The sequence below is a fragment of the Antechinus flavipes genome, chromosome X (assembly GCF_016432865.1).
Source record: "Antechinus flavipes isolate AdamAnt ecotype Samford, QLD, Australia chromosome X, AdamAnt_v2, whole genome shotgun sequence".
NCBI lineage: Eukaryota > Metazoa > Chordata > Mammalia > Dasyuromorphia > Dasyuridae > Antechinus > Antechinus flavipes.
The window spans coordinates 24232478-24257064 of NC_067404.1; the positions used below are offsets into that span (position 1 = coordinate 24232478).

Below are 24587 nucleotides of genomic sequence, written 5' to 3' on the forward strand. Positions count from 1 at the left end.
TATATCACTGAAGAGCAATCCAACTGCCCAATTGCCATCCATCCCTTTCTCTTTTTGTTCAAGTTCTCCCTAGATACTGCCACAGATCTGTCCAAAGCACCTAAGGATGATGCTTATCCCTGCTTATGGCATAAAGATGTATCAATTCCTGGTCTTGTATTGTTGGTTTTCTAAAAAACAATCAACAAGCTACAGATCTTACAGTTAACATCTTTCATTCCCTCTCATACTTAAGAGCAGGGAACTTACCCCAATCCTCATCACTTTCATTGATATCTTTATTATAACCTGTAGGAGGTGGGAATCTCACATCATAGAATGGAATTTGTCTAGCTTTCAATGTGGTATTTTGTACCCCATTTATATAAACTATAACATATCCTCACTGTTTAAAGATTCAATAGGCAACATAATTCATGCTGAAATATTTTTCCTGATGTTTTCCCCTCCTTACTTCCCAATTTCAATACTAAAATCTTGAAACAACCACAGCTCATGAGACTACAAGATGGAAGTATTTCCCTGTCTAATAGCAGAAAGTAGACATTAACATTTACTATGATATAATTATCAATCCAAGAATAAAAGCACATTTTAGATAATCTAAACCTGTGAATTAACTAGATCCCCCAATACTCTGCAACTTAGGGTCTTTTGAGAGTTTTCAGGCTCAGAGGGACATTAAATGACTTGTCAAGGATAATAAAAATAGTTTGTCACAGGTCAAACTTGAACCTGGATATTCTTCACTCCAAGGCAAACTCTTTTAGAGTTTGATTAAGATATGCTTCCATTCAAGGATTTATAAGACAACCAAACACTTGGTTTGAGGGTTAACCTGCCAAACTTTACACATATTTGACTTTCTTCTCATGCTTTATTCTTTTCTTAACAATTACTCTAAAAGTTCTCTTCTAGACACCCAACAGAACATAATATTAACTTAATATGCTAATAACATATTTGTATGTATATTAATGACAGCATACAATAAGAACAAATAACACATTATTAAATATATGCCAAATTGAGAGAAAAGGTATCAACAAAGGAGTAGCTCAGGAAAGGTCTAATGCAGAAGGAGATGCTTGAGAAGCATCTTAAAGGATTCTCTGAGGCAGAATTGAGCATGGAGTGGAATGCAGGCATGAAGAACAACCAATAAAAGGCACAGAGAATGGGGAATGGAAAGTGAGACAACTGAGATCTAGACAAGTGAAATGATGTATTCAAGATCATATAGGCAGTCAAAAATAGGACTGGAACTTGAGATATCCAAAAAGTGGGAGTCCTTTTCTCTACGTAGCCTGTCAGAGATCTCTGGCTCCCTATGTTACACTAAAAACTACAAATCCTAAACTAAGGTATAGAAAAAGAAGCATGCTTACTTTCTTGTATAGAAAGCAACACTGAAATATATGTAGCAATCAATCAATAATCATTAATAAATGCCTCCTTTGTACTAGGTACTGAGCTAGATGATAGGGATATAAAGACAAAAGCAAAATGTGCCTATCTTCAAAGGGCTTACATTCTACTAGGGGAGACAACACACATATATACATACATATTTATAAAGTGACGAAGGATGTGGGGGAAAGTGGGTGACTGGAAGATAACTAACAATTAGAAATCTAAGTAATTAAAGGAAGTGAGGTAGAATATTCTACACCCGGGAAACAGTTTGCAAAGGTATGATTAAAGGGCACATATTGATTTTATGTGAAAAATGAAGGTATTAAGGAGTCAAATCATTCCAAGGGGCTGAATACTTAAATGTGCTCCTGAAACCTTTGGGCCAACATCATAGATGGATATATATATATATATATTTATATTTATTTATTTTGCTTTTTTGCTGCGGCAATTGGGATTAAGTGACTTGCTCAGAGTCACACAGCCAGGAAGTGTTATGTGTCTGAAGCCACATTTGAACACAGGTCCTCCTGACTTCAGGGCTGGTGCTCTATCTACTGCACCAACTAGCTGCCCCATGAATATTCTTTAAAAAGCATACAAATTGAAGGGGGGAGTATTTGTACAATTGTAATAGATAGAAAATCAGGACATTAAAAAAAAACTGTTAAGACAACACATTTAAATCTCAAAGTTCCTGGATTGTGCAAAATTTAGTTCAGGAAAGTGCTATTAAACCTGATTCCAATTATAATACTCTTAAAACTTAAAAATATCTAAGAACCTTTGGAAATGTACTAAAACTATAATTATATGAATTCAAAACTTCAGCACTGAAATATCATTCTTGCAACATCCCATCATGATAAGCTTGTATGTAAGAACTTTTCTTTATGAAATTAAAAAAACAATCATTTTTAACGTAAGCAACAGTTTTTAAAAGGTAGTCAAAAGTGCTGTATGACCATTTATAGAAAAGCTATCATACAACCACGGTCTTATGTTAAAGTTACACAAACTTTTAAAATATATAAAATTTTTATGAGTGATATTTCAAGTACAATCGAGATTTGACTCTTTAAAAACTTCACTATATCACACCTCCAAGGACTTACTTGTTTTCAAATGCAACCGTTATTGAATCTTCATGTACATCTTTTACAAATGCCTGTTTAAAAAAGAAAAAGAAAAACACAATAATTAACTCAAAGTCCAATTAAGTTCTACTCCTATGTTTCCTCATGACATGAAAATAACATTGGATTGTAATGCAGTGAGATAAAGGCAGAACTCAAACAGCTTAAATTATGGATTTATATAAAGTAATTTTAAATTCATTCCTATAATTATATAGATCATTTAGCAATTTTATATTCTTTGAAATTATGTCAAAGAATATTTAATACATTTGGGCTTCATACTAAAATTTGTCATTCTGAAAGCTGAAAACTTTTAAACTAGAAATAATGAAAAGCAAGTCTATTTCCTCTAGGCTCATATGAATTTATATTAACAGTTCAGATCTCCTACAGCTGATTTCATGTTCCTTCTCTGTCAAACAAGTAAGAAGTTGATCAAATACATTTTTAAATTCTAAATACTGAAATGCATAATGTGATTTTAATAAAGTATTGGCCTTAGTGATCACACAGTAAATTATATTCTAATATAAGAAACTAGGTTTAATTTGTTAATTTTACCAGCCCTTTGGAGTTAAAAAAGTACATTGTGATGGCTTTGGTTCAATATATCTAAATCTAAAGAAGTAATTCCTCAAATTTCCAAAAACAATAATATAAACAAAAAGCATTTAACAAATTATCAACACCATAAGCATGTTAATCACTATACTGTCTATAATGTTGGTAACGTGGAAAATGTAATTTCACTTCATTGGTTACTTAAAAGAATTTACAAAGATGCTAGGAGGGGACATAATAGTCCCCAAATGTGTTTGGATCCAGACTTTACTCCCTATCACCACAATACACTCTTAAATGGATGAACTATTTTTTTTAAAGCAAGTTATACAAGAAAAAATAATTAGATGGAAACAAGAATATATTTGCCTTAACTATGGAGAGGGATTTTTTTTTATCACTCAAATAAAAAGAAATCATTTGACAATTCACTTAGTAATAGAGATAAAATGATCTTTTACAACAAAAGGCATTGTTTTTTAAATGAAAAGAAAGCAGATTAAAAAGAATTTCAATTAAAAATCTGAAATACACAGAATGTTAAATATGAATAAATTATAAAGTTCACTGATCATCAAGATTCACTTCTGATCAACAATGATCAAATCTAAGCAGGAGTTTTTCATCACCCTTTTCCTGTCCTGGATTCCTTTGGCAGTTGGGGTGAAGTCTATGGACCAGTGTTATTAAACATATATATAAAATGAGATATACAAGATTACAAAGGAAGCCAACTATACTGAAATTCATTCATGAAAATATGGTCAAAACAAGTTCACAAACAACCCCCAGGTTAAGAATGCCTGGTTATGGACAACTTGAGAAGAAAAATGTTCTTCAGCAATCTTAACAGCAAGCTAAAAAGATGTCTGAACTTTGTAACAATCAGAAAAATGAAATTAAGTCAACTTTCAGACACTACTTTTTATCTACCCAAATAAAAATTTAATTTAACAAGCACTTATTATTTACCTACTAAGAACAAATGCATTTAAGTCCTGAGGACCTACAGAAGAGAAGAATGTGAGAATTGTAGGAACCTTGATAGTAAACCCTATGTATACAAAAAGGATTCCCATTGTAATATACACTAACAAATGCTCAACTCAGACTCTACTTCTTAAAATGAGGTTTCAAATTCCAACCGTGTCATACACAACCCTCAATAAACTCCAGGGGCTTCCCAAGACCTCCCAAATTAAATGTAAATTCCTTTGGCATTCAAAGTTCTTCATAACCTAGTCCCACCCATCCAGGGAGTTTGGCTTTCAGGCACTGTACCCTTAAGCTCCTAAACTTGTCTAGGGCTGCCTCTCATGCCTGGAATACTTTCCCTTCCTCCTCTCCAACTAGTGACCTCCCTGGCTACCCAACTAAAATCCTACTTTCTATATACTTCCCACGTTTCCCTAAGTTTCTTAATTCTAGAGTCTTCCCTCTATTGTTTCCTATTTATCTGGATTATAGTTTGTGTCTACATATCTGTTTATTATCTCTCCCATTAGATTTGTGAGCTCTTTAAAGGCAGGGGCTGTCTTCTGTTTCTCTTTGTATCTCTTAGAGCACAGTGTCTGGCCCATAGTAGATGCTTAATAAATGCTTATAAAACTGATTGCTATAAAACCAACAATATGCTCCAGACTCAGCTCATTCTACTTATGAACAGCAATAATTATTAGGAAGTTTTTCCTAACATCAAAGTAAATGTGCCTTTCTAACCTCTACCCATTATTCCTAGTTCTGAGGCCAAATAGAATCTCTCCTCCACAAAACAGCCCTTCAAGTACCTGAAGCTTTCTATCAGGTTACCTCTGACTCTTCTCTTGTCCAAGATAAACAATTCAAATAAAATAGTTTCCACACTCAAGGAGTTTGTATTTTGAAGAGATACAACACGTGCACAAGTAAGAAGTATTTAAAAAAATGTACAACATATAGTTTTGGGGGAGAAGCTTCAACACTGGTGGGGAATTGCTTCAATGTAGGTAGCAACACTTGAACTAATCCCTTTAGAGCTATGAATTCCAAGAAATGGAAGTACATAAAGAGCACATTCTAGGCATGAAGGGCAGTCTGTGCACTGGTCCTGACATAGGCAAGGGATGGAATACCATTTATAGAGAATAACAAGTAGGCCAGTTTGGCTGAAAGAAAATGTATATTCTGGGAGTAACTGTAAAATTAAGTCTGGAAAGATAGACGGGAGCCAGATTGAGATGTGCTTTTAAAAACCAAACAGGATTCTGCATTTGATCCTAAAAAAAATAGGGGGACACTGAAGCGTTTCTTGAGCAGCAAAACGAAGGGGCCAGACCCGTGCTCTGGCCAAGTGTTTGGGTGCCACCATCTACACTGAAGCCATTCCTCAACACTGTTTAAGCTACTTCTACCACAAACTACATAACAAACATTTTTATATTTCTTACCTGTGTGCATGCAGTATGCTCTTGACCTTCAGAATATCATTTGTGTGCTATGTGAAAAACCAACTAGAAAGAAGAAAGTTTGAAAGTAGGGAGACTAGAAAATTACAGCAATGTAGAAGAGGACTGAGATCAGAGTGGTGGTCACCCTGGTAGGTTACCCTGATGACCAGGGTAAAAAGAGAGATGTTACAGGGTCGAATGAATTAGGCTAGGTAATGGATGGATTGGAGGCAGAGGAAAGGGGAGATATGACTCTAAGGGTGCAAACTGAGGCAACTAGAAAGATGATAATTAAGAACGAGCAAGAATAAGCCTAGATTAATTTCCCTGCAAATACATTAAGATTATAAAAGCAAAAATAGCTCTTTAAAAAAGAATAACTGTAAAAAGAATTCATAAAATATTTTTAAAGTTTGATTATAATAAAACTCTTAAAGTAGTGGTGAAAAATGTGTCACAAATTACTGAAAACTAAAAAAGGGGCAGAAGAAATTAGTCATACAAAAAGATCTTTATACAGTTGAAAACATAACCAAACCAAATATAAAGGAATGAATAAAACCTTAAAATGATCTGGTAAGCCACTAAATTATTAATTAAGATCATACTATTTACTTGCATGTTTTTAGTTGTTTTGTTGTTTGTTTTTTTTTAGCCTTCAAAGAAAAATGTGATGTTTAACATATATCGGTTTATATGTCATCTAGGGGAAGAAGTAGGGAGAAGGGGGGAAAAATTGGAACACAAGGTTTTTCAAGGATCAATGTTGAAAAAATTATCCTTGTATATGTTTTGAAAATCAAAAACTTCAATAAAAAAGAAAAATATGAGAAAAAGGCAATCCATGGATAAGAAAAACTGAATACCCAGAAATTATTCACTTGACAATTCAACTTCAATAAGCAAAACTCACCTTGACCCTTTTACTGTATCTCTCCCCAAAACATTAAATTTTCATTCAAATAAGGAGATACTTGTGTGTCAAATAAAGAGAACTTGATATTTCTAAAATATCAGTGATGAGTGCTGATAATAGATAATGGGCATTTACAGGTATGACAGACTTTCACTGGGAAGTTCAATACTAGTTCAATGACCTACAATGAACTATTAATCACTTCTGAGCTGAGGTCAATTGAGAAGTGAAAAACGGCATTGCTCTGGCTAAAATCCTCACAGGCTCCTTCACAACAATGCTAGAGCCATTAGGGTAAATAATTTTAAAGAGAAGAATTCCTGGAAAGAAGCCTCCTCTCCAATATTTTATAATATAGATAAAGGCACACTTTACTTAAAACAATCTCATAGCAGAGTTCATTGCAGATGACTTCTGAGCTCACATTTCTCTCATTTGAATGAAGAGTCTTTAAACCCATGTAAAAGTTTAGCATGTACAAAAAAAGCACCTCTTTGCTTTCTGTGCAGAAGTGGAGCACTATGATATGATACACTGAAAATGTCTGACTTTTTTTGATGTGTAGGTTAGTTCTCCCATACTGTGTTTTCCCTTCTGTTCTATTCTTTTTTTTTTTTTTTTTTTTAAGGGAGAGGAAGGGAGGGGAAGGCATTAGGAAATATAACATGTAAAAACAACAAAAAGCATCAATAAATGTATTTTATAAAAGAAACCATTTGTAACATATAGTCCAATATAATAGTAAGATAAGTCTTTTCTATGACCCTCTTGGGGACATGTACAACGTTTACCTCAGTTCAAGATTGAGTGATGTAAACTTAGCACTGACAAGGACAAATTCAACCCTGTACAGCTTAATTTTAACTCCGCCTCCATGGATAGTCATGGGGAATTTAAAATTGCTTTAGCTAAAGAGAACAGATGGAAGATACCATGCACTTCTATTCACTCATCACTCCCTTGCAGTATAACTTCATTTGCTTCAACAGCAAAAGCTTGCAATGGCTTCGGAGACCAATTGAATAGCTACTAGAAAAGAGCATGTTGGTTTTCCATTTGCTAGGCATTCGTATTACTCCTCATCATTAAGAGGAAGACAACAGTAAAAAAAACAAGTTTTGAAAGTGGTGGGACACTTACAAACAGATCTTTCCCCAAACTAATTTTTATACAGGTGGGTTGAAGAAAGGACTTGAAATTAAAACTTGATTTTAAATATTGCCTCACACACTGTGATCCGTGGGCAAGTCAGTGTCCTAAAATCCTCCAGGATTAAAAGGTCACAGAGGATTTGTCAATCTACATTAGTGGAGGGAATTTCCACACCATAAAAATCCCAAATGGATGGTATAATGGTTTGGGAAAATAACAACAACATAAGGGAGATAAGAGAGTAGCTTTAACAATGCAGGGAAAGTGCACTGTGTAGATTTAGCATAAATATGAAATGATGAGTTTCATCACTCACTCGTTTAACTTCTGACAAGTACTTCTGAGATGATATTCCTCCACCATAATACAGGAGCAGGTAGCTCATTTACTGAACTAGTTAGTGACTTTTTATACTTGGTATAAAGCTTTTTAGTTGAAATATCATTCAATATTTAAAAACCTATCCAAGTAAACCTAGCATTTCTAAAGGCAGTATCAAGTCAACCAAGAAGAAAAAGGAGAATTCAAAAGGCACATAGGATCTAATTAAAAGAGCAGGAAAATAAAATAAAACTTTAGGTTAGCTTTGAACATTTTTAATCCCCATTACAAACGAGTTTCAACAATTAAGTCAGTTTATAAATCTTAACATGAACTTTTTTTTAAATCAACAGTTCAACAATGTCAAAACTATTATCACTAGCAGCAGTACAAAACAATGGCAATCTTACTATGGAAAAAATTCTGTCACGAATCAGTGTGGTTTACTATCAGAGATGATCCATCTACATAAGGAAGCATTATTTTTAAAATGAATTTAAAATGGAGACTTGAAAATGACATCCTCAACGATGAGTAGGTCAAAGTAAAAATTAGAGACAATAACTTTGTGAAAGGCGATGTAATGACGAGATCAAAATTTCTGGGACACAGTTAAAACAGTCCTCATAAATGAGTGAAATAGAAAAAGATTAATTAATTAAATATTGCAATAAAAAATCAGAAAACCAACAAACTCAAAATAAGCACACAAGAGGAAATATCAAAAATTAGAGAAAAGTATACACTAGAAAACAAAGAAAACAGAACTGATAAAACTAAAAGCTGATTTCCTGAAGATTAACAAAATTATTAAATCTTTGGGCAAACTGATTAAAAACAGGTAGGAAAGTCAAAGAAAATGAAAAATGAAAAAAGTGAAGCTTAAAAAAATTAAAAGAATGATAAGCACCTACAATACAGTTGTAGGTCAGCAGAATCAAAAACCTGAAAGAAAAACAGGGATACCTACAAGAATTTAAAATGTTCAAGAGAACTTAATCTTATTTCAAAAAAGGAAACTGAATTATTCAAGAATGCTTGAGAGGGGAACCTTATCCAAATAGATTTATAGAATACTATTTTTTCAAAACTGAGAAAGTAATTCCACGAAATTCTTTTCCTAAGACAGACAGCATTAATAACTAAACCAGGGAAAGATAAGGCCAAGAAAAAGAACTACAGACCAATAGCAATTACAAGCATCAATTCAAAAATTTCTAACAAAACGCCAACTAAGACGATACAGGAATATATTCAAAAAATTATTCCCTATGATCAGATGGGATTAATATCGAGTATGCAAGAGTAAACAATAAGAAAGCAACAAAATGAAATCATGTTAAGACATTTTTAAAATCCTTATTTGTTTCCAAGATGACCTTTTATGAATATTTAATCTATGCTCAAAGAAATTCAGAAAACTATTATGTAATTCATAAATCTAAATGCAACTCTCCAGAGCAAAAAAAAAAATGTTAGAAGCATCATAGGATCTGCAACTAAGATTTAAAAAAAAAACATACTAGATTGAGACATTCAATCAAGTTTTTGTTTTTTATTTTCTTGTTCATGGCCAATATAGGAGATTATATGCCCTATACAGCAAATAGCACTCTGAGAGCTGATTATTCTACCTCAGAATTGTTAAAGGAAATCATTTCACCAATCTTAAAGTACTTTAGAAATATAAATTATTCCATACAAGTAATCTTTGAAATCAAGGAAGATGGCTACTTAAAAAAAAGCTAGTTTAAATACACACACACAAAAAAAGGAAACAGAGGTAACACACCAGCCAGCCTCAGAATCAGAAGGACCAGACAGCATCCTCTATCTCTTGACATATACTATGTGACATTGAGCAACTAGTTTCACCTCTCAGGGTCCCCAAGTAACTAACTTCCTAAGATGGTGAGGTACGCAAAGATGTTTAAGATGCGCGGTATAGAAGGATGTTCATCCTAAAACCACTGAAATATAGGTAAATTTTTTAAAAAATGAAATATGAACCTAAGGAATTATAGCATAGAAAGAAGGGAGGAGCAGATAAAAGCAGAAAATTTTGAGGGCTGGTCTGGTTAAATGTAAGGATATTAGCACTAGGAATAAAGGTTTGTTTCTAAGGAATAGCACTTACAGAAAGATGATCTGAAATGAAGACAGTACTGTTCAGAGTTCAGCACCTAGCACAGTGACTGGCATATTAGCAGGTATTTAATGTTTATTGGTTGCCTCTATTGGATAAATATACAGTGGCCATAATATGACAGGAAGGGGCTATGCTTTATTAAAGCCCCAAAGTCAAGTGCAGTCATAATCATATTTCCAATACGTTTGTTCACTCAAAGAGCAGTAATAATATTCACTGTAATATATAAATCAGCTTCAGAAATTTATAGTGTATTATAGGTTACTACTCATTATCAAGAAATACTAGCCACTGTGCCAAGCACATAGTAGGTACTTAAAAATGTTTATTGATAGTGGAAAGACAAGGGTAAAAATGAAAACTCTAGATAAGCAATAGTTTATACCTCAGAATTTATGTGGTAAATGCTCTTAAAGAACAGAACATGGTTCCAGTACATTATGGCCAGTATGAAAATATGCAACAACTAACATGTAAGATACATAACTATCCTAACAAATAAAAGTGAAAAGAAAATATAAAAAGGAAAGGACTGCTTGGATTTTATACTGCCAAGCATTTATAAGTTTCAGATAATCAAATGGTGATAGCATTTCCTCCTATATATCCGTAGTGGCAGAAGCAAAAATAGAAATCCTAAATAAGCTTTTAAAATGATGTCAAATTAAATTTAGCTTATTGAAAAAGCCATCAAGATCAAAAAGTTAATTGAATTTTTTGTTAAAACTCTAAAATGTAGCCTTTAAAAGGCTTTCCATCACCAAGATGTTTCTCAATAATGTTAAGATCATACAAAATTCTCCAATAATGTTTTTATACAATTATTACCTCTAATTATTAACTTCAAACTAAATATAAAACATGTATATGCATGCTTACAAAAAGTGCTCATCAACTTCATAAAAAAAATACCTTACCAAGGTCAAATCAAAAGAGGGATTCTTTATCAAGAGTGAAGCTCAGGGGGGGCAGCTAGTTGGTGCAGTAGATAGAGCATTACCCATAGCAGTGTGATAAAACTAGGGACCATTTCTCTAAATATTTTATAATTCACAAAATAAACTACAAAAACTACAAAGGAAGCTAATTACATTAAATTACAATTAGCAAAAAACATTTTCCCCAGATTAAGAACCCCCAAAGAAGACAGTTATATTAAAGAGTAGTTCTCATGTGGAGAAACAGGGACAAAAAGACTTCAATGGGTGGTGGTGATCTGTACTAACTGAGAAAGAAAAAAGTCCATTAAAGTATGGAACGCAAGCAACTGAAGCTAAAGTCTTTTTATCTTATATAATGGAGCTATTCCAGTAGAGCTGAATATCTAAAGAACATTAGAAATCTCATGCAGTTTTTAAGTAAACATCTCTTTAGCAAGTTCATTTATATGTATTTAAGTTTGAGTGTAATTATGCTTTGGGAGGGGATCTCATTTTCCTCCCCAGGGAAAGGCATCTCTACAATTAATTGTTAATAGACTTGGATCACTATACAAAAAATAACCTAATAAATAGTACACGCCAATAGATAGCCTTCAAAAAAGTTAGTATTAGAGATATTTTAACAATGCAATGCCAGTAAGATTTCACTTTTTTTTATTTATTTACAAGGCTACATTAATACTACCAATATTAGAAAGAAAAAGCTAAGGAATCAAATACTTGTAGCTAGAGAAAACATCAAAGGCTCATTCAGAATGAAAAACAGAAGAAGGTTAGTAGCATCGGATGAGTTCAGAATATGTTTTAAAAATTAATATGCCATCCAGAGAAAGAACGATGGAAACTTGACTTTGACTGTTTTCATCCTTTTTTGTGGGGGGAGGGTTGCTTTTTATTTCTCATGGTTTTTCTCTTTTCTGCTTTTTCTTTTACAATAGCACTAATGCAAAAATATGTTTAAAATAACTGTGCTTTATAAAATTTCAGATTGTTTGCTCTTTTGAGGAAAGGTAGAAGGGAGAAAAATATATGGAACTCAAAATCTTACAAAAATGCATGGTGAAACTCTACATATAACTGGAAACATAAAACACTATTGAAATTTAGGAAAAAAAAGTTAATATGAAAAATAAAAGCACTAAATTGTGTCACCAAATCCTAAATTGTACTTCAACAGTAAGCCCACTAGAGATCAGTGGTCATCAATTAAGTACAATTAAGAGAATGGGACTTTTTTATTTTAGGTGGAGAACTTCACCATCTTTTTTCCCCTTTGTATAACCAGTCAACTAGGCCCTTATGAGCAATGAAATGACCAAAAGTACCAAGATTCCCAAATACCAAATCCACTAAAAATCATGTGCTACAAGATCATCAGACATACAGTTTTACAGCCCACAAACCTGTAACAAAAAGCCAATTTGAGATTTGACATCAAGTTAGGTTTCCTCATTCAGAGCTCTAGCTCCTTCCCTGAAGAACTCACAGCATTAACACTCTGCTTTGCTCTTTCCCCGTGTATTTTCCCTGCTTCCTAAGATATCAGACTTCAAAGTGAACAAAGTGCTATTACTTGTAATAATTACTGCTACACATATATATTGGCTTCAGAAATCACCCATTGTCCTGGTTCTCCACCCCACTCCCCTCAACTCTTAAATTATCTTTCTTTCTAACTGTCCAAGTTACCTGTGCTCTCTTCCCTCTCTGAACTTTCTAACAATACTTTGATCTTGACATTTACATTCTGTTTGCCCGCGAGCGTGATGTGTGTGTGTGTGTGTGTGTGTGTATATATATATATATATATATATATAATATCAAGTTGCATTTTGTTGAATTGTTATCTACCTAATCTTTCCCTCTTAATCTTTCCCATTTTGAGATGGCTCAAAGTTATGATTTGAATCATTTACCATTTAAACCACATTTGGATAAAAAAGGAAAATTCAAGAATTTCCCCAAAAACGTTTGGCTTTGAAAGTACCTACAACAGTCTCTAGATCCAGTCCATTTCAACAACTCATCAGCAATGTCCACACCTTTAATTTTATCAGCACTCAGAACTATTCTATCTCTTAAAAATCTCTAGAAAATTTCCCCTTTTAGATCAGAAATGTATGCTCTTTCACCTATCAACCTCATCGACTTTGCAAACAAAGGCACTAATTAAAAGCCTACTGAGAGATTACTTGCTACAAATAAAGGCAATAAGTCAGAAGTTTATTTTGTCACTAAGCTGACTGGCTGGAGAAAGCCTCTAATCCTACATAACAAAATTCTAGAGATGCCTTTGAAGAATGGGAATGAGAAGAAGCCTTCCCCAATAAACTACTTTCAGTGGGTAGAAAATTAGTCTTTGAGTCAGGAAGATTTGGTTGTTCAAACCCCACCTCAGACACATACCAGTTGTATGACCCCCCCACAATTCACTTCACCTCTCAGTGCCCTAGGCAACTAAGACCTGAAGTTACAGAGAGAACCAAGCCAAATTACTAAGAGCTTTCTCACCAATGAGTGCCCTATACAGTCACTATCCTTATCCCCCAACTGAATATGAAGATAGATATCTTCCTGTCCTTGTCCAAAGGTTCTCTCCACAATAACTCCACCGGACCTCACCCACTTACTGGATAAAAAAGTTAGTGCTTCCAAGAGACCCTAATAAGTAAATAGCAGCGAAAAATGGAGAGGAAGTAATAGGTTAAGAATTCTGGGGAAATTTCAAAAGGAGGGAACTTGATCTGAACATTAAAAGAGAAGCATGGTACCATTATCAACCCAGATGAATAGTAAATGTTTCAATTGAATTGAATTGAATCCTGAGGTGCAAAGATAAGGACAAAGTGTGTTCCAAGTATAGGAGATGGCTTGTATTAATGTATAGTCAGATTTAAGGAACAGCAAATAGATCAGTTTTAAGAGTACATGCAGCAATGTTAAAAGAGCTGATAAAGGTAGCTGAGGTTAGCACAAGATTGCAGAGGGGCTTATATGTCAGACTAACAAGTTTGTGTTTTGCCATAGGCTTTTAAGTAGAAGATGGTAACAGGGTCAGATGTACACTTGAAGATTACTTCAATTGCTATGTGAAGGATGTACTGTAATGGGGAGAGACTCCGGACAGAAAAACCAATTAAGAAACCATTAAGGCAGGGTAGGCATTAACTAGTAGCCAAGGATGACATTATTAGAGCTTAATTTTGAAAATAGCAAATTTATTTAAAGGCAATTTTTGTTAAAGAACAGCCTCTTAAATGATGCTAGCTTTCATCTTGGTTGCTTTGGGTGATGAGGGACTACTCTATTTGGGAGACAACCTTTTTCCCAGTGAAAGCAAATATTGCATGATAACAGGAAATGAGGAATTACCTCTTAGTGCACTAAAAACAACTCATTATTTTAGCTAGGGAAAGTAGAAAAAACTAGAATCTGGCAGAACCTGGGATTTTTAGTCTAGTATATACATAAGGAGGGACATGATAACTGTCTTGTGTGTGTGTGTGTGTGTGTGTGTGTGTGTATGTGTGTATACATATATATATGTGTGTGTATATATATATGTGTGTGTATATATATATATGTGTGTGTGTGTGTATATATATTAAAGAGGTGCCAGGTTTGTTCTTTTGGGAATTTAGAAGACAATTAAATCAGGAATTGAAGTTGGGAGAAAGATGGATCACGACTTAATGAAAGGGAAAGAATTCTTAAAATTTAGGGCTATCCAAAAGTCAACTAGGCTATTCTACGAAGTACAAGTTTCCCATCACTAGGTCCTTCAAACAAAGACTGGATGCCACCTTCTTAGGTGAGTTACAGACAGAACTGTTGTTCAAGTTTGGGCTAAACTAGAGAAATAGCATCTGAGTTTCCTACCATAAAAAAATCCTCTCTGTAACTTGGTCTTCATGTGTCTCCTTCCTCTAAATTCACCATTTTTCCACTTAGCTTGTTTTTAGAGGTACTCAGATAAGGATTTACAAGTTATCTCAGAGTAAGGAATTGAGGGAAAGAAAAATCAACAAAGGTATTAATATATTTTTTAAAAAGCAACCAAAAGGTGATCAATAGTAACCAACCCATGTATTACTTTCTAATTTGTATAAAATCCACCGGCATATGCAGAAAATGTTATTTAACGATCTTAAATAAGGCATAAAACAGGGAAACAGAGGAACAAAACACAAGTACATACACTTGTGGAAAGTGTTCCCCACTGTCAGAATATGTGCTGTTCAAATTCCAGATAGAACAGAAATTCCCTATAGATAATGAGGTGATTGAGATGTTTATTTGGAGATGACATTGTGCTGATTGCATCAAACCCTGAAATACTGCAGAGCCTCCTCAATGAGATCTGCAGCCACTTGATTGAGATCAGCCTGGCAACCCCCACAGGAAAAGCCAAGTGGATGGAAATTTTATATAGCTCAGATTATGGCATGTAGTTAGATGGCCAATTGAGTCAGTAAATGTATCTTCAACAGGCACTACATATGGACAATGAGCAGCACTCATAACTGAAAATGAAGAAGAGAAATAGCTGGATCTCATTTTTAGTGAAGCTAGATAGCTCTAAATCATGAAACACTTCAATCTCTGAAAAATCAAAACCACAGGTAAACGAACAAAAGAAATAAACATAGCAGGAAAACATATGCTATAGCAAATTATCTATGATGACTTGTATGTAAAAGTGTAAAAGTTGTGTTATTTTTGAAATGTTACATCCCGAAAAAGAATTTGATAAAGTAGCAAAGGGCAGTAGAATGCTGCACTCGGACAAGTGCTCAAAGAGCTGACAATTTTTTTTACACCTCAGATATAGGTAAATACTACAAGCCAATTATTGTTTTGGTGATGGTCTAGACTTAAAGTGATGGAGAAAATGTTAAATAATATAGATTAAACTTAAAACTGTGCTGTGTGTTCATTCCCCCCCCCCCCAAACTGGTTGTTAAAACATTTACCAGCACACTACTGGTTACATTGGTGTCCATAAAATATTCAAAGATCCCGAGAAAGGACTCTAGCATGTTGGAAGATTCATGGAAGAATATGGATAAAAATCACTGAAGATAAGGAAGCACAGATGGACTACATTCTGTACTGGATAAGGGAAAACCCTTATCAATGAGATCATAGATTCATTAAAGTGTGGCAAGTTTTGCAAAAAGTAGTAAAGAATCAATATTCCTTGCATGTGCAAACACTGATATCGACCCCTCCCCCCAAACATATGAGGGCATAAAGTCCACATCATTATTAAAAGATTATAGGTTATACTGCAAGGTGATGAATGATAAAAGGACCCCATATACACCAAAATATAAGTAGAACTTTTTTTGTAGGCACAAAAACCTGGGGGGTGGTGAGAGGTGAAGCAGATGCTGATCAAGTAGGGAGCAGGTAAATAAACTGTGGAATAGTAATGTAATAGTATATTATTATACTGTATAAAATAATGAACACAGAAGCATGAAACATATCAAGTGAAGAAAATCGAAATAAAGAAAACTAGGAAAACAATATACATAACCAACACAACAAATCAAATCGAATGCTTTGAAATTATAAATGACCATGGTTGGCCCCAAAAAACAGCTATAAAAAGGTATCTCCTTTTCTTCATTTCAAAGGTAGGGAACCCTGCAAATATGTCGGACTTGATCAATGCATTGGCTAATTTTGTTAAACTGCCTTTTTCATTCTTTATTGTAAGGGAAAGATCTCTGAGGGAAAAAAAATCTATTTGGAAATAATGGTAATATCAAAAGATCTCAATAAAATATTTAAAAGCATAAAAAAGTTATAGGCATTAAAATACTAATAAAAAAGAGGATTGCTTCTGTACAAGAAATTGAATCTTCAGATTCAGAATTCTAATGAATTTGGACTAAGATGTAAAGAGTGAAATTTGAGAAAGAATAATGATAAGTTTCTATTACATGACAAATAGAATATGAAATCAAGAAAGAATTCATATTCCCACTGAAAAGAAAATATATCCAAGTGTATATGCTATGTGCCTCCTAGATAGACTTAATCCTTTTGGATTTGAAAAAAAGCTGCAAAGAAGAAAAAAGGCTGAAAATAAAAATGGATATAATACTGAAGCTGGTCAGTTTAAGGAATTGAAGTACAATGTTAAGGAAGCAAATGGGCCAAGTGTGAACTGCCTCCACCCCAGGCTTCTTTCATGGGTATACTACATTAATCTTTTTCAAATGAACTGTCTCAAACAGAGGAGGGTGGCTAGATCTAAGGGAAACTTCAATCACCTTAATGCAAAACGAGAGTCATGTAAGGAAAAAAAAATCAAAGAGCACAATATTATTCCACCATTATCATTTCGGTGTCTTCATTTACTAAGAACAATATGTTTAATGCTATAATTTTGTATTCTACAAAGCAGTATCATGTAATAACCTTCATTAGAGACTAATGGGATGGAACTGGAATGGCATTTCTATGTCAGAAAAACTGAGCAGCATTGAAAAGAATGACTTTATTTTGGTAACTATTTCAATATAATTGGTTTTATTTGTAAAGCTCTTTTACTTTGTATATTTAAAAATATCATTCTAAGGAAAGGTAAATAGTTTTCACCAAATAATCAAAAGAAATCCATGATACCAAAAAAAATTTAAGAACTCTTAGGGTAAGAGAATAAGAATAGAGAACAATAGTTCATACTTCAATAGCACTCCTAAAGAACATAAACTTTGGCTTTCTTCACAGTAACTCTCTGAGACAGGATAATAGGAACATTTTTATTAACCTATTTTAACAGATAAGGAAGGAAAAGAGGAAAAGTAACCTGTTGCATTCACACAGCTAATAGCAGAAACAGGTCTTGCACCCACATCTCTGGACTACAAATTGGGTATTCTCTCTTAGATGAAATCACTATAAAGCAAAGGGGATTCCACAAGACACATAAAAACAAGTCTCACCATTCTATATAATCACACCTTTAGCGTGTATTAAAACATTTTTCAAGAGGATGAACAACTGATAAGGGGAGAATGCAATAAACACAAGGGAATTTCTGACCACAGTTCATTCTCTGGCACAGTCTTACTTAGTGTTTTGTTTTGAAACGAACTCAGTTTTCCATTGCATATTCCAAGGCACACAAAGCAAACCCAAGTTGTCCCTGGACTACCCTCACCCATACAGCCTTCTATGGAAAAATTATTATGAAAGATTTTTAAACTATTTAGTACCACCATCATTATTTCTAATTTAACAACTGCATGCTACAGCAAATTTTGGCAGCAGTGGTACAGTGAAGATGGCCAGATATGCTTATCCTTCTTTCAAGAGCCTAAAAAGAGTACCACAACAAGCCTTCAGATGAAAAATTAAAGGAATGTCAGTATGGTGTGAGTAGTGAGATAAGCAATGGATTGGAAGTCAGGAAACATAGTCTTTTTTCTTACCTCTATGTGGACCAAATTGGATGACAGTACAGAATTTATTTTTACAAATCTAACAGTCTGTGGTTCTAAAAGAAAATGTCCAGGATAAAGTTCATACAGTTCATATCTATCTCCTAGCTAAGAAGTAGAAAAGTGGTTCTAAACAACCAAGTGCTTCATCAATACTTCCAAAGTGCTACAAAGCAAAAGATGCCCTAAACTAAATGCAGTTTATTTACTCCGATGAGCAAAGTAGGGTATATGTGCTGGAATTTAATCAGTTGATACACTATTAAGTCTGGGACAGTGATTGTAGTTGAATTGATACCAAGGTAGTAGGCTCTTATTTTTAGGGCAATTACCTTCACAAAAAGAAATGCTAGTTGAGAGATGCAATTTATATCGAAAACCCTGGTCTTACACACAGGCTATGAGGACACAAGGAAAGCTGTAGGAGTAGGCTTGATTTGGTGCAATTCATTGGCACTACTGTAAAAAAACAATTCAAAATGCATGCCTTGGTTGGTCAATATATTATCTTCATCATATGAAGGGCAGCATGTTAATGAAGTTAAACATGATGTCCTAAATTTTGCTAGAATTAGATATTGTATTTTTTTCTACTTAATGAAGAAAAGACCACCCTGTTAAGATTTTTAATAGAAAACATTAATAGTATGTTAACTGGCTCTCATTACAATTCATCAGTAGTTTCTAATGTGACACAGAATTTTTAAAATCCTATAAATGTCTTAATAAAAGTTTATTTTCTTTTGAAAGTCTAAGTAACTTAGTAAATTTTCACTTATATGTACCAAATGAAAACTCTCTTTCAATAATCTAAAAAAAGTCTTCATTATCAAATACACAGTCCAGTAGCAATGAACTTAATTATAATAGTCAACCAATTATCAGACAGTGGCTTTTTAAACAGAGTTCAAAAAATTCTGCTCTTTATCCAAAAAAAAAAAAATACTCACCATTTCAGCATGGTGTGGGACAGAGTACTATTCAGGGTCAGAAGAAACCTGGTCCAAAATTTCTGTTATGTTACCAGTAAGGTGCAGCTGGGCAAGTCACTTAATCTCTGACCCTAAAGAAATGCTTATCAAATTGCACTACTTACCCCACAGAGGTGTGCTGAGCAAATTTGTAAGCCCTAAAATGCTTTCTATTTCTGAGTTGCTAAAATTAAACTAGACTAAAAACAGGAAAACTTAAAATGGAAAAAAGTTGTAGATATGTAGTAGAGTTTTAATCTATTCATGCCCTTTTTAACACTCTTTAAAAAAGAGGGTTTCTTAATTTGGGTCTGTGAACTTGTTTCTATTCATTTAAATAATTATTTCAATCTAATTGCTTTCCTTTGTAATCCTATGCTTTATTTAATGCATTTTAAAACATTCTGAAAATAATTTACAGGTTTCACCAGATTGCCAAAAGGATCCAAAACACTCAAAAAAGTTAAGGACTCTCGTGATTTGGGTAGAAAACACTGGGGTGAAAAATGCTAATTGAAAATTGTGCATCTTGGTAGCTCACTTCAGGGATTTTCTCAAATAAAGGCAAAAATTTTTTTATACTGTAAGTTAAGATTAAATGGCATCAAACCAATGGGTAATTTTTTTTTTCCTAGCGTAAAGAATACTCAAGTATAAAAAAAGCTCTCATCACTACAAATTTAGAAGAAAGGCCAGAGAAAAGCAATATGTACTTCTTATAGATTATAGCAAGGGCTAGTCATTGAGACTCTCCCTAGCAAGTACTACAGAAAGAATAAACTTGACTTTTATCTGCAAAAACTACATTTAGTTTTGAACTATAATCATTATTCAACAGATTTCAGAATTTTCCTTAGAAATATGGGGTAGTTTTGATTATTAAAATTTGAATTCAAACATCACACTGAAATATTCTGGCATTTGGTATTTTTCAAAGGATCTTTTCTTTCACATTTTCTCAAAATAAGGAATCCCTATATAAATACAATATATTTCCCAGGACTAGTAAATTTTAAATTAGTTTTTTAAACTTCCTTCCCAATCCTCTGCTTTTTTTCTTTTTCCCATCTCCCCCCAAAAAGTGGGGAAAAGTTCATCGGTTTTTTTTTTCTTAATGAAACATAGCAATATTATGATTAATAGAGAAATATCAATTGTTCACCATCATTTACCTATTTTTTCTCTATTAACACCAATCGTTTGGAGTTTAAAGTAAAACTCAAAAAAGGAACACAGAAAGTTTCCTATTGTACATTGAAGTTCTTTCTCCCTCTGGAACTAGACAAGGCTTTCTTTCCTCCCTCAAAACTAATGTTGGTTTAAAAAAAAATTCCTAACTAGATATTGTCCAATACTTTTATGTTTCAACTGTAAATATCAAAAGCAGGTAACACATTTAGTCTCCTTTTTGATCGGGACTGTGTATATTTGCGGTAGATGCTACCCCTGGCAAAATGATGTTCCCTACTACACGGTGGTGAGAAGTAAAGGGCATGCACACTTCTCACAAACTAAAATCCTACTACACAAAATTCTTCTGTACAGAGGAGGAAAGTTATAGAATACAATACTTACTACAATTTGTCTTAATAAAAACATATATGAAATCGCCACCAAGAGGAACTGTTTAAGAAAGTAAATGGCAAACTGCTGTTTCCCAACATTTTGTCTCATCGGGATTATTCAATACATTATTAGAGTTTATTCTCAAGATCTCTATAAGATCCAAATTTAAAACGTATAACTTGTCGAATTTTTAATGCAATTATATCACTTTTGAATAACCAAACATATATCTTCATCCTGTACAGTTCTGAAGCTTGTTTGAAAATCAAATCAAAAGGATTATTTTTTTCCCTGCGTTTGAACGCTTACTCTCATATTGTAAAATCAAAAAGTATGACGACCTGAACTAAAGATAGGATTTAAACTTTTCAAAAATTACTTCCAAAAAGTGAGGGAGCATTAAACTGGCAATGAGAATTCATTGCCACAGAATACCAGATCAAGTGGCAATAATTTACAGTGACTTTGTTGAAATGAATTACTGAAAAAAAAAATCTAAAGATTATTTTTCAACTTGTGTTTTGCTTTCAAAATTTAAGTCAGTCAACCTATAATTTTTTTAGATAAAAAATATAAAGACAATAATGCCTATTTTAGAATCCCTGGGGATAATTCTTCCTCTCTTCATAAACAGGAATAGATTTCTACTTAGCCATATATTTTGCAATACATCGAGTATTTTGAAACATTTATGATCCAAGAAATTACTTAAGCTTACGTTCCAAAAATTTAGGTCTTGGGGCAAAACAAAGAAGTTGAGTTGTTTAATGTCTTCTGAAGGTGGGTGAATCATTATTTTTCCGAACATCCCAATACTTCAGAGAACTTATGATCTTTTCTGACCAAACCAATGATTTTCAAAGAAGGGACCAATCCAACGCAATCCGAGAAGCGTTTATTAAGTATCTGATAAGCACATGGCACCGAGGCTACGAAGAATACAAAATTAACCACTTTTTAAAAAAATATTCTGCCTAGATCTCTTTGTGGAACCTCACTGAGAATGTGAGGTTCTGCAAAACACAAAGAGAGAAGGAGAAATAGCAATAATCAACGATTTCCTACTAACAAGAGCGCTCACTCCAACTCTTTGCTCTCCTCAGCCCGTACCAAGGACCAAAGAAGCTACCTCCGCTTCTCTGCCAGCGGGGCAAAGAGCAGTCCCGCAAAGTGGCCACTAGTCCCCTTCGCACCGAGGCCCAGGCCCGGCTGACTAGAGCCCCCTCCCTCGGCGCCCGCCCGCTCCACCAAAACCACTCACAGCGAGCGCGGCTGCCCAGCCGCCCCGAACCCTTTGGAACTGGGGGGTGGGGGGCTTCAGCATTTCAAGGAAACAGGTCGGACGGACCAACGGACCGGCAGAGGGACGAAAAAAGAGGAAAGGGGAGGAAAGGAAGAGGAAAGAACGGAGCTCTCGCCTCACCCCGCGGTTCCCGGGTCCCAGATTCCCGCTCGCCCTCGCTTTGGGCTCCCTCTGTAGCAGCGGTGAATGAATCGGCACGAGGGACAAAAATCCTCCGGGCCGTTCCCACGGGCGTCCGGGGCCTCCGGGAGGCGCGGGGACCGCGCGGCGGCCAGGCCCCGGGCCCCTCCTCCCGCCCTCCCTCAGCCCGTCGGTCCCTCCCCAAAGCATCGGGCAGCCCGCGCCGGGGCCCCAGGAGCCCAGGACACCCAGGGCAGGAACCCTGTGGTTCCGGAGGGAGCAGAGATTGGAGAGTGGGGCCTTTCGCCTCATCATTACCTTGTAGAAAGCTCCATTGGAGCCTCGGACTTCCACCACCAGTTCCTCCATCTTCCCGTCGCCCCTTCTAGGATTGGAGCCCGCCACCGGGAGCCGGAGGGGGAGGGGAGGGGACAAGAGGAGGCGGGGGGGCGAGAAGGAAGGCCCCGCTGCCACTGGAGATTGCCGCTGATGCCGCTGCCGCCTCACGGCCGGCCCAGCAGAACCCGCGCGCGCCGGGCAGCCGAGCAGCCAGGCCGGGAGGCAGCAAGCGGGCGGACGGGCAGGCGGCGCCGTCACTGTGGGCGCCTCCTGGGCTTCGCAGAGGCTCCCCCTCCCCCCTTGCGCTCGCGCTCGCTCGCTCCCTCGCTCGCACGTTCGCTCGCTCTCCGTCTCCCTCTCGCGCTCTCCCTTCCACTGCTCTCCGCTCTTCACCGGAAATGAAATGAAACCGAAAGGGACCCGAGTTGGCGGACAGAGCCGTGGGCTTGTCCCGCTCCGAATGTAAACACTGAAATCCCGTCACGTGACCCAGGCCGCGCCTTCGCCACCCTCCCTCCGCCCCCGCCCCCGCCCCCTTCTCCCGGCGGGGCCTCTCATTCGAGCTTTTCACACCCTTCGCTCCCTCGCTCTCTCTTTCCCTCCCTCCCTCTCGCTCTTTTTTCCTTTTTCTCCCCCTCTTCTCCCTTGCTCTTGCTTTCTTCCTACACTGATCGGGAGGCTGAGCTCAGACTAAAAAGCAACAGCAAACACGCAGCAGCCCTGGGGAAGGGAGGGAAAAATGGAAAGAAGGGGCGTGCGCACCGGCAGCCGAGGGGCAACTGGGGGATTGAGGCAGCCTAGACAGTCGCACGGAAGGGGGCGCCTGGGGGTTCGGAGGGCGATAGGCTAGCCTGTGGCGGGGAGGGAGGGGAGGAGAGCCGAGCTGAGCCAATCAGTGGGGACCTTGGGCCTGCGACGTGGGCCTCCGGCTCACTCTCAGGGCTGTGTGTGTGTGTGTGTGTGTGTGTGTGTGTGTGTGTGTGTGTGTGTGTGTGTGTGTGTGTGTGTGTGTGTGTGTGTCTGTGTGTCTGTGTGTCTGTGTGTCTGTGTGTCTGTGTCTGTGTGTTTGGAGGGACTCCCAGTTGGGTTAAGGGAGTGGGCTGCCGGAATTTGAAAGAGGGAAAAGAAAAAGAAAAAAAAAAAAAAAAGCTTACACGGGTCCCTCTCCATTGGAGGAATCTTTGACCGTTAGAGCTGTCTGGAGTAACGGACTTCCCCGGGGCCCGCTCCTTATCCTAGGTGGTGGCGGGGCGGGGCTGAGGCTCCAGGCCGGCTTCCTAGAGCCACACTCAATCTTGGCTGCTCTTCCCGCGGGAGGAATTGCACATTTGTCTCTAGCTCCGTTTTCCTTCCTCCCAAGTCCTGGTGTGTGTGCGTGCGTGTGTGTGTGTGTGTGTGTGTCTGCGTGCGCGCGTGTGTTTTTCCACCCAGTGCTGAGTTAAGCACACTAACATGTGACCTACTGAATAAATTACAGTTTCGGATAATAAAAATGTTTGGTGATTTCTCATCAAGTCGACTAGTATTTATTGAACCCCCTTTCACCTAGTGCTGAGTTAGACACACTAAGGGCCAGCTTCTATCGAATAAATTACAGTTTAGGATGCTTTAAAATTTTACTTATTTCTCATCTATGCGAGTCAACCCCTATTTATTGAACACCTTTTCACCCAGTGCTGAGTTAAGCACACTAACTTATGTGACTAACTGAATAAATTACAATTTTATCATGTTTAAAATATTTAGTAATTTCTCGTCGAGTCTACCAGTATTTATTAACTGCCTTTTCACCCAGTGCTGAGTTAGGCAA

At 36.1% G+C, this 24587-nt stretch overlaps 1 protein-coding gene across 10 annotated transcripts in view; it reads right to left on the minus strand.

Moving 5' to 3' along the window:
* The window catches only part of FMR1 (fragile X messenger ribonucleoprotein 1), a 59994-nt gene extending 36756 nt beyond the window's left edge, over positions 1-23238 (minus strand). For 2 of the 10 annotated variants that reach the window (XM_051969285.1, XM_051969280.1), the window contains exons 1-2: positions 22757-23227; positions 2532-2584 (exon numbers count right to left, since the gene is read on the minus strand). In XM_051969285.1, the coding sequence (XP_051825245.1) occupies positions 2532-2584; positions 22757-22807 (104 nt within the window). In that variant the 5' untranslated portion in view covers positions 22808-23227. Of the gene's footprint in view, positions 1-2531; positions 2585-22756 lie in introns of all 10 variants that reach the window. The other 8 variants (XM_051969278.1, XM_051969281.1, XM_051969283.1 and 5 more) reach the window with 7 other exon arrangements.
* Positions 23239-24587: the final 1349 nt, after the last annotated feature.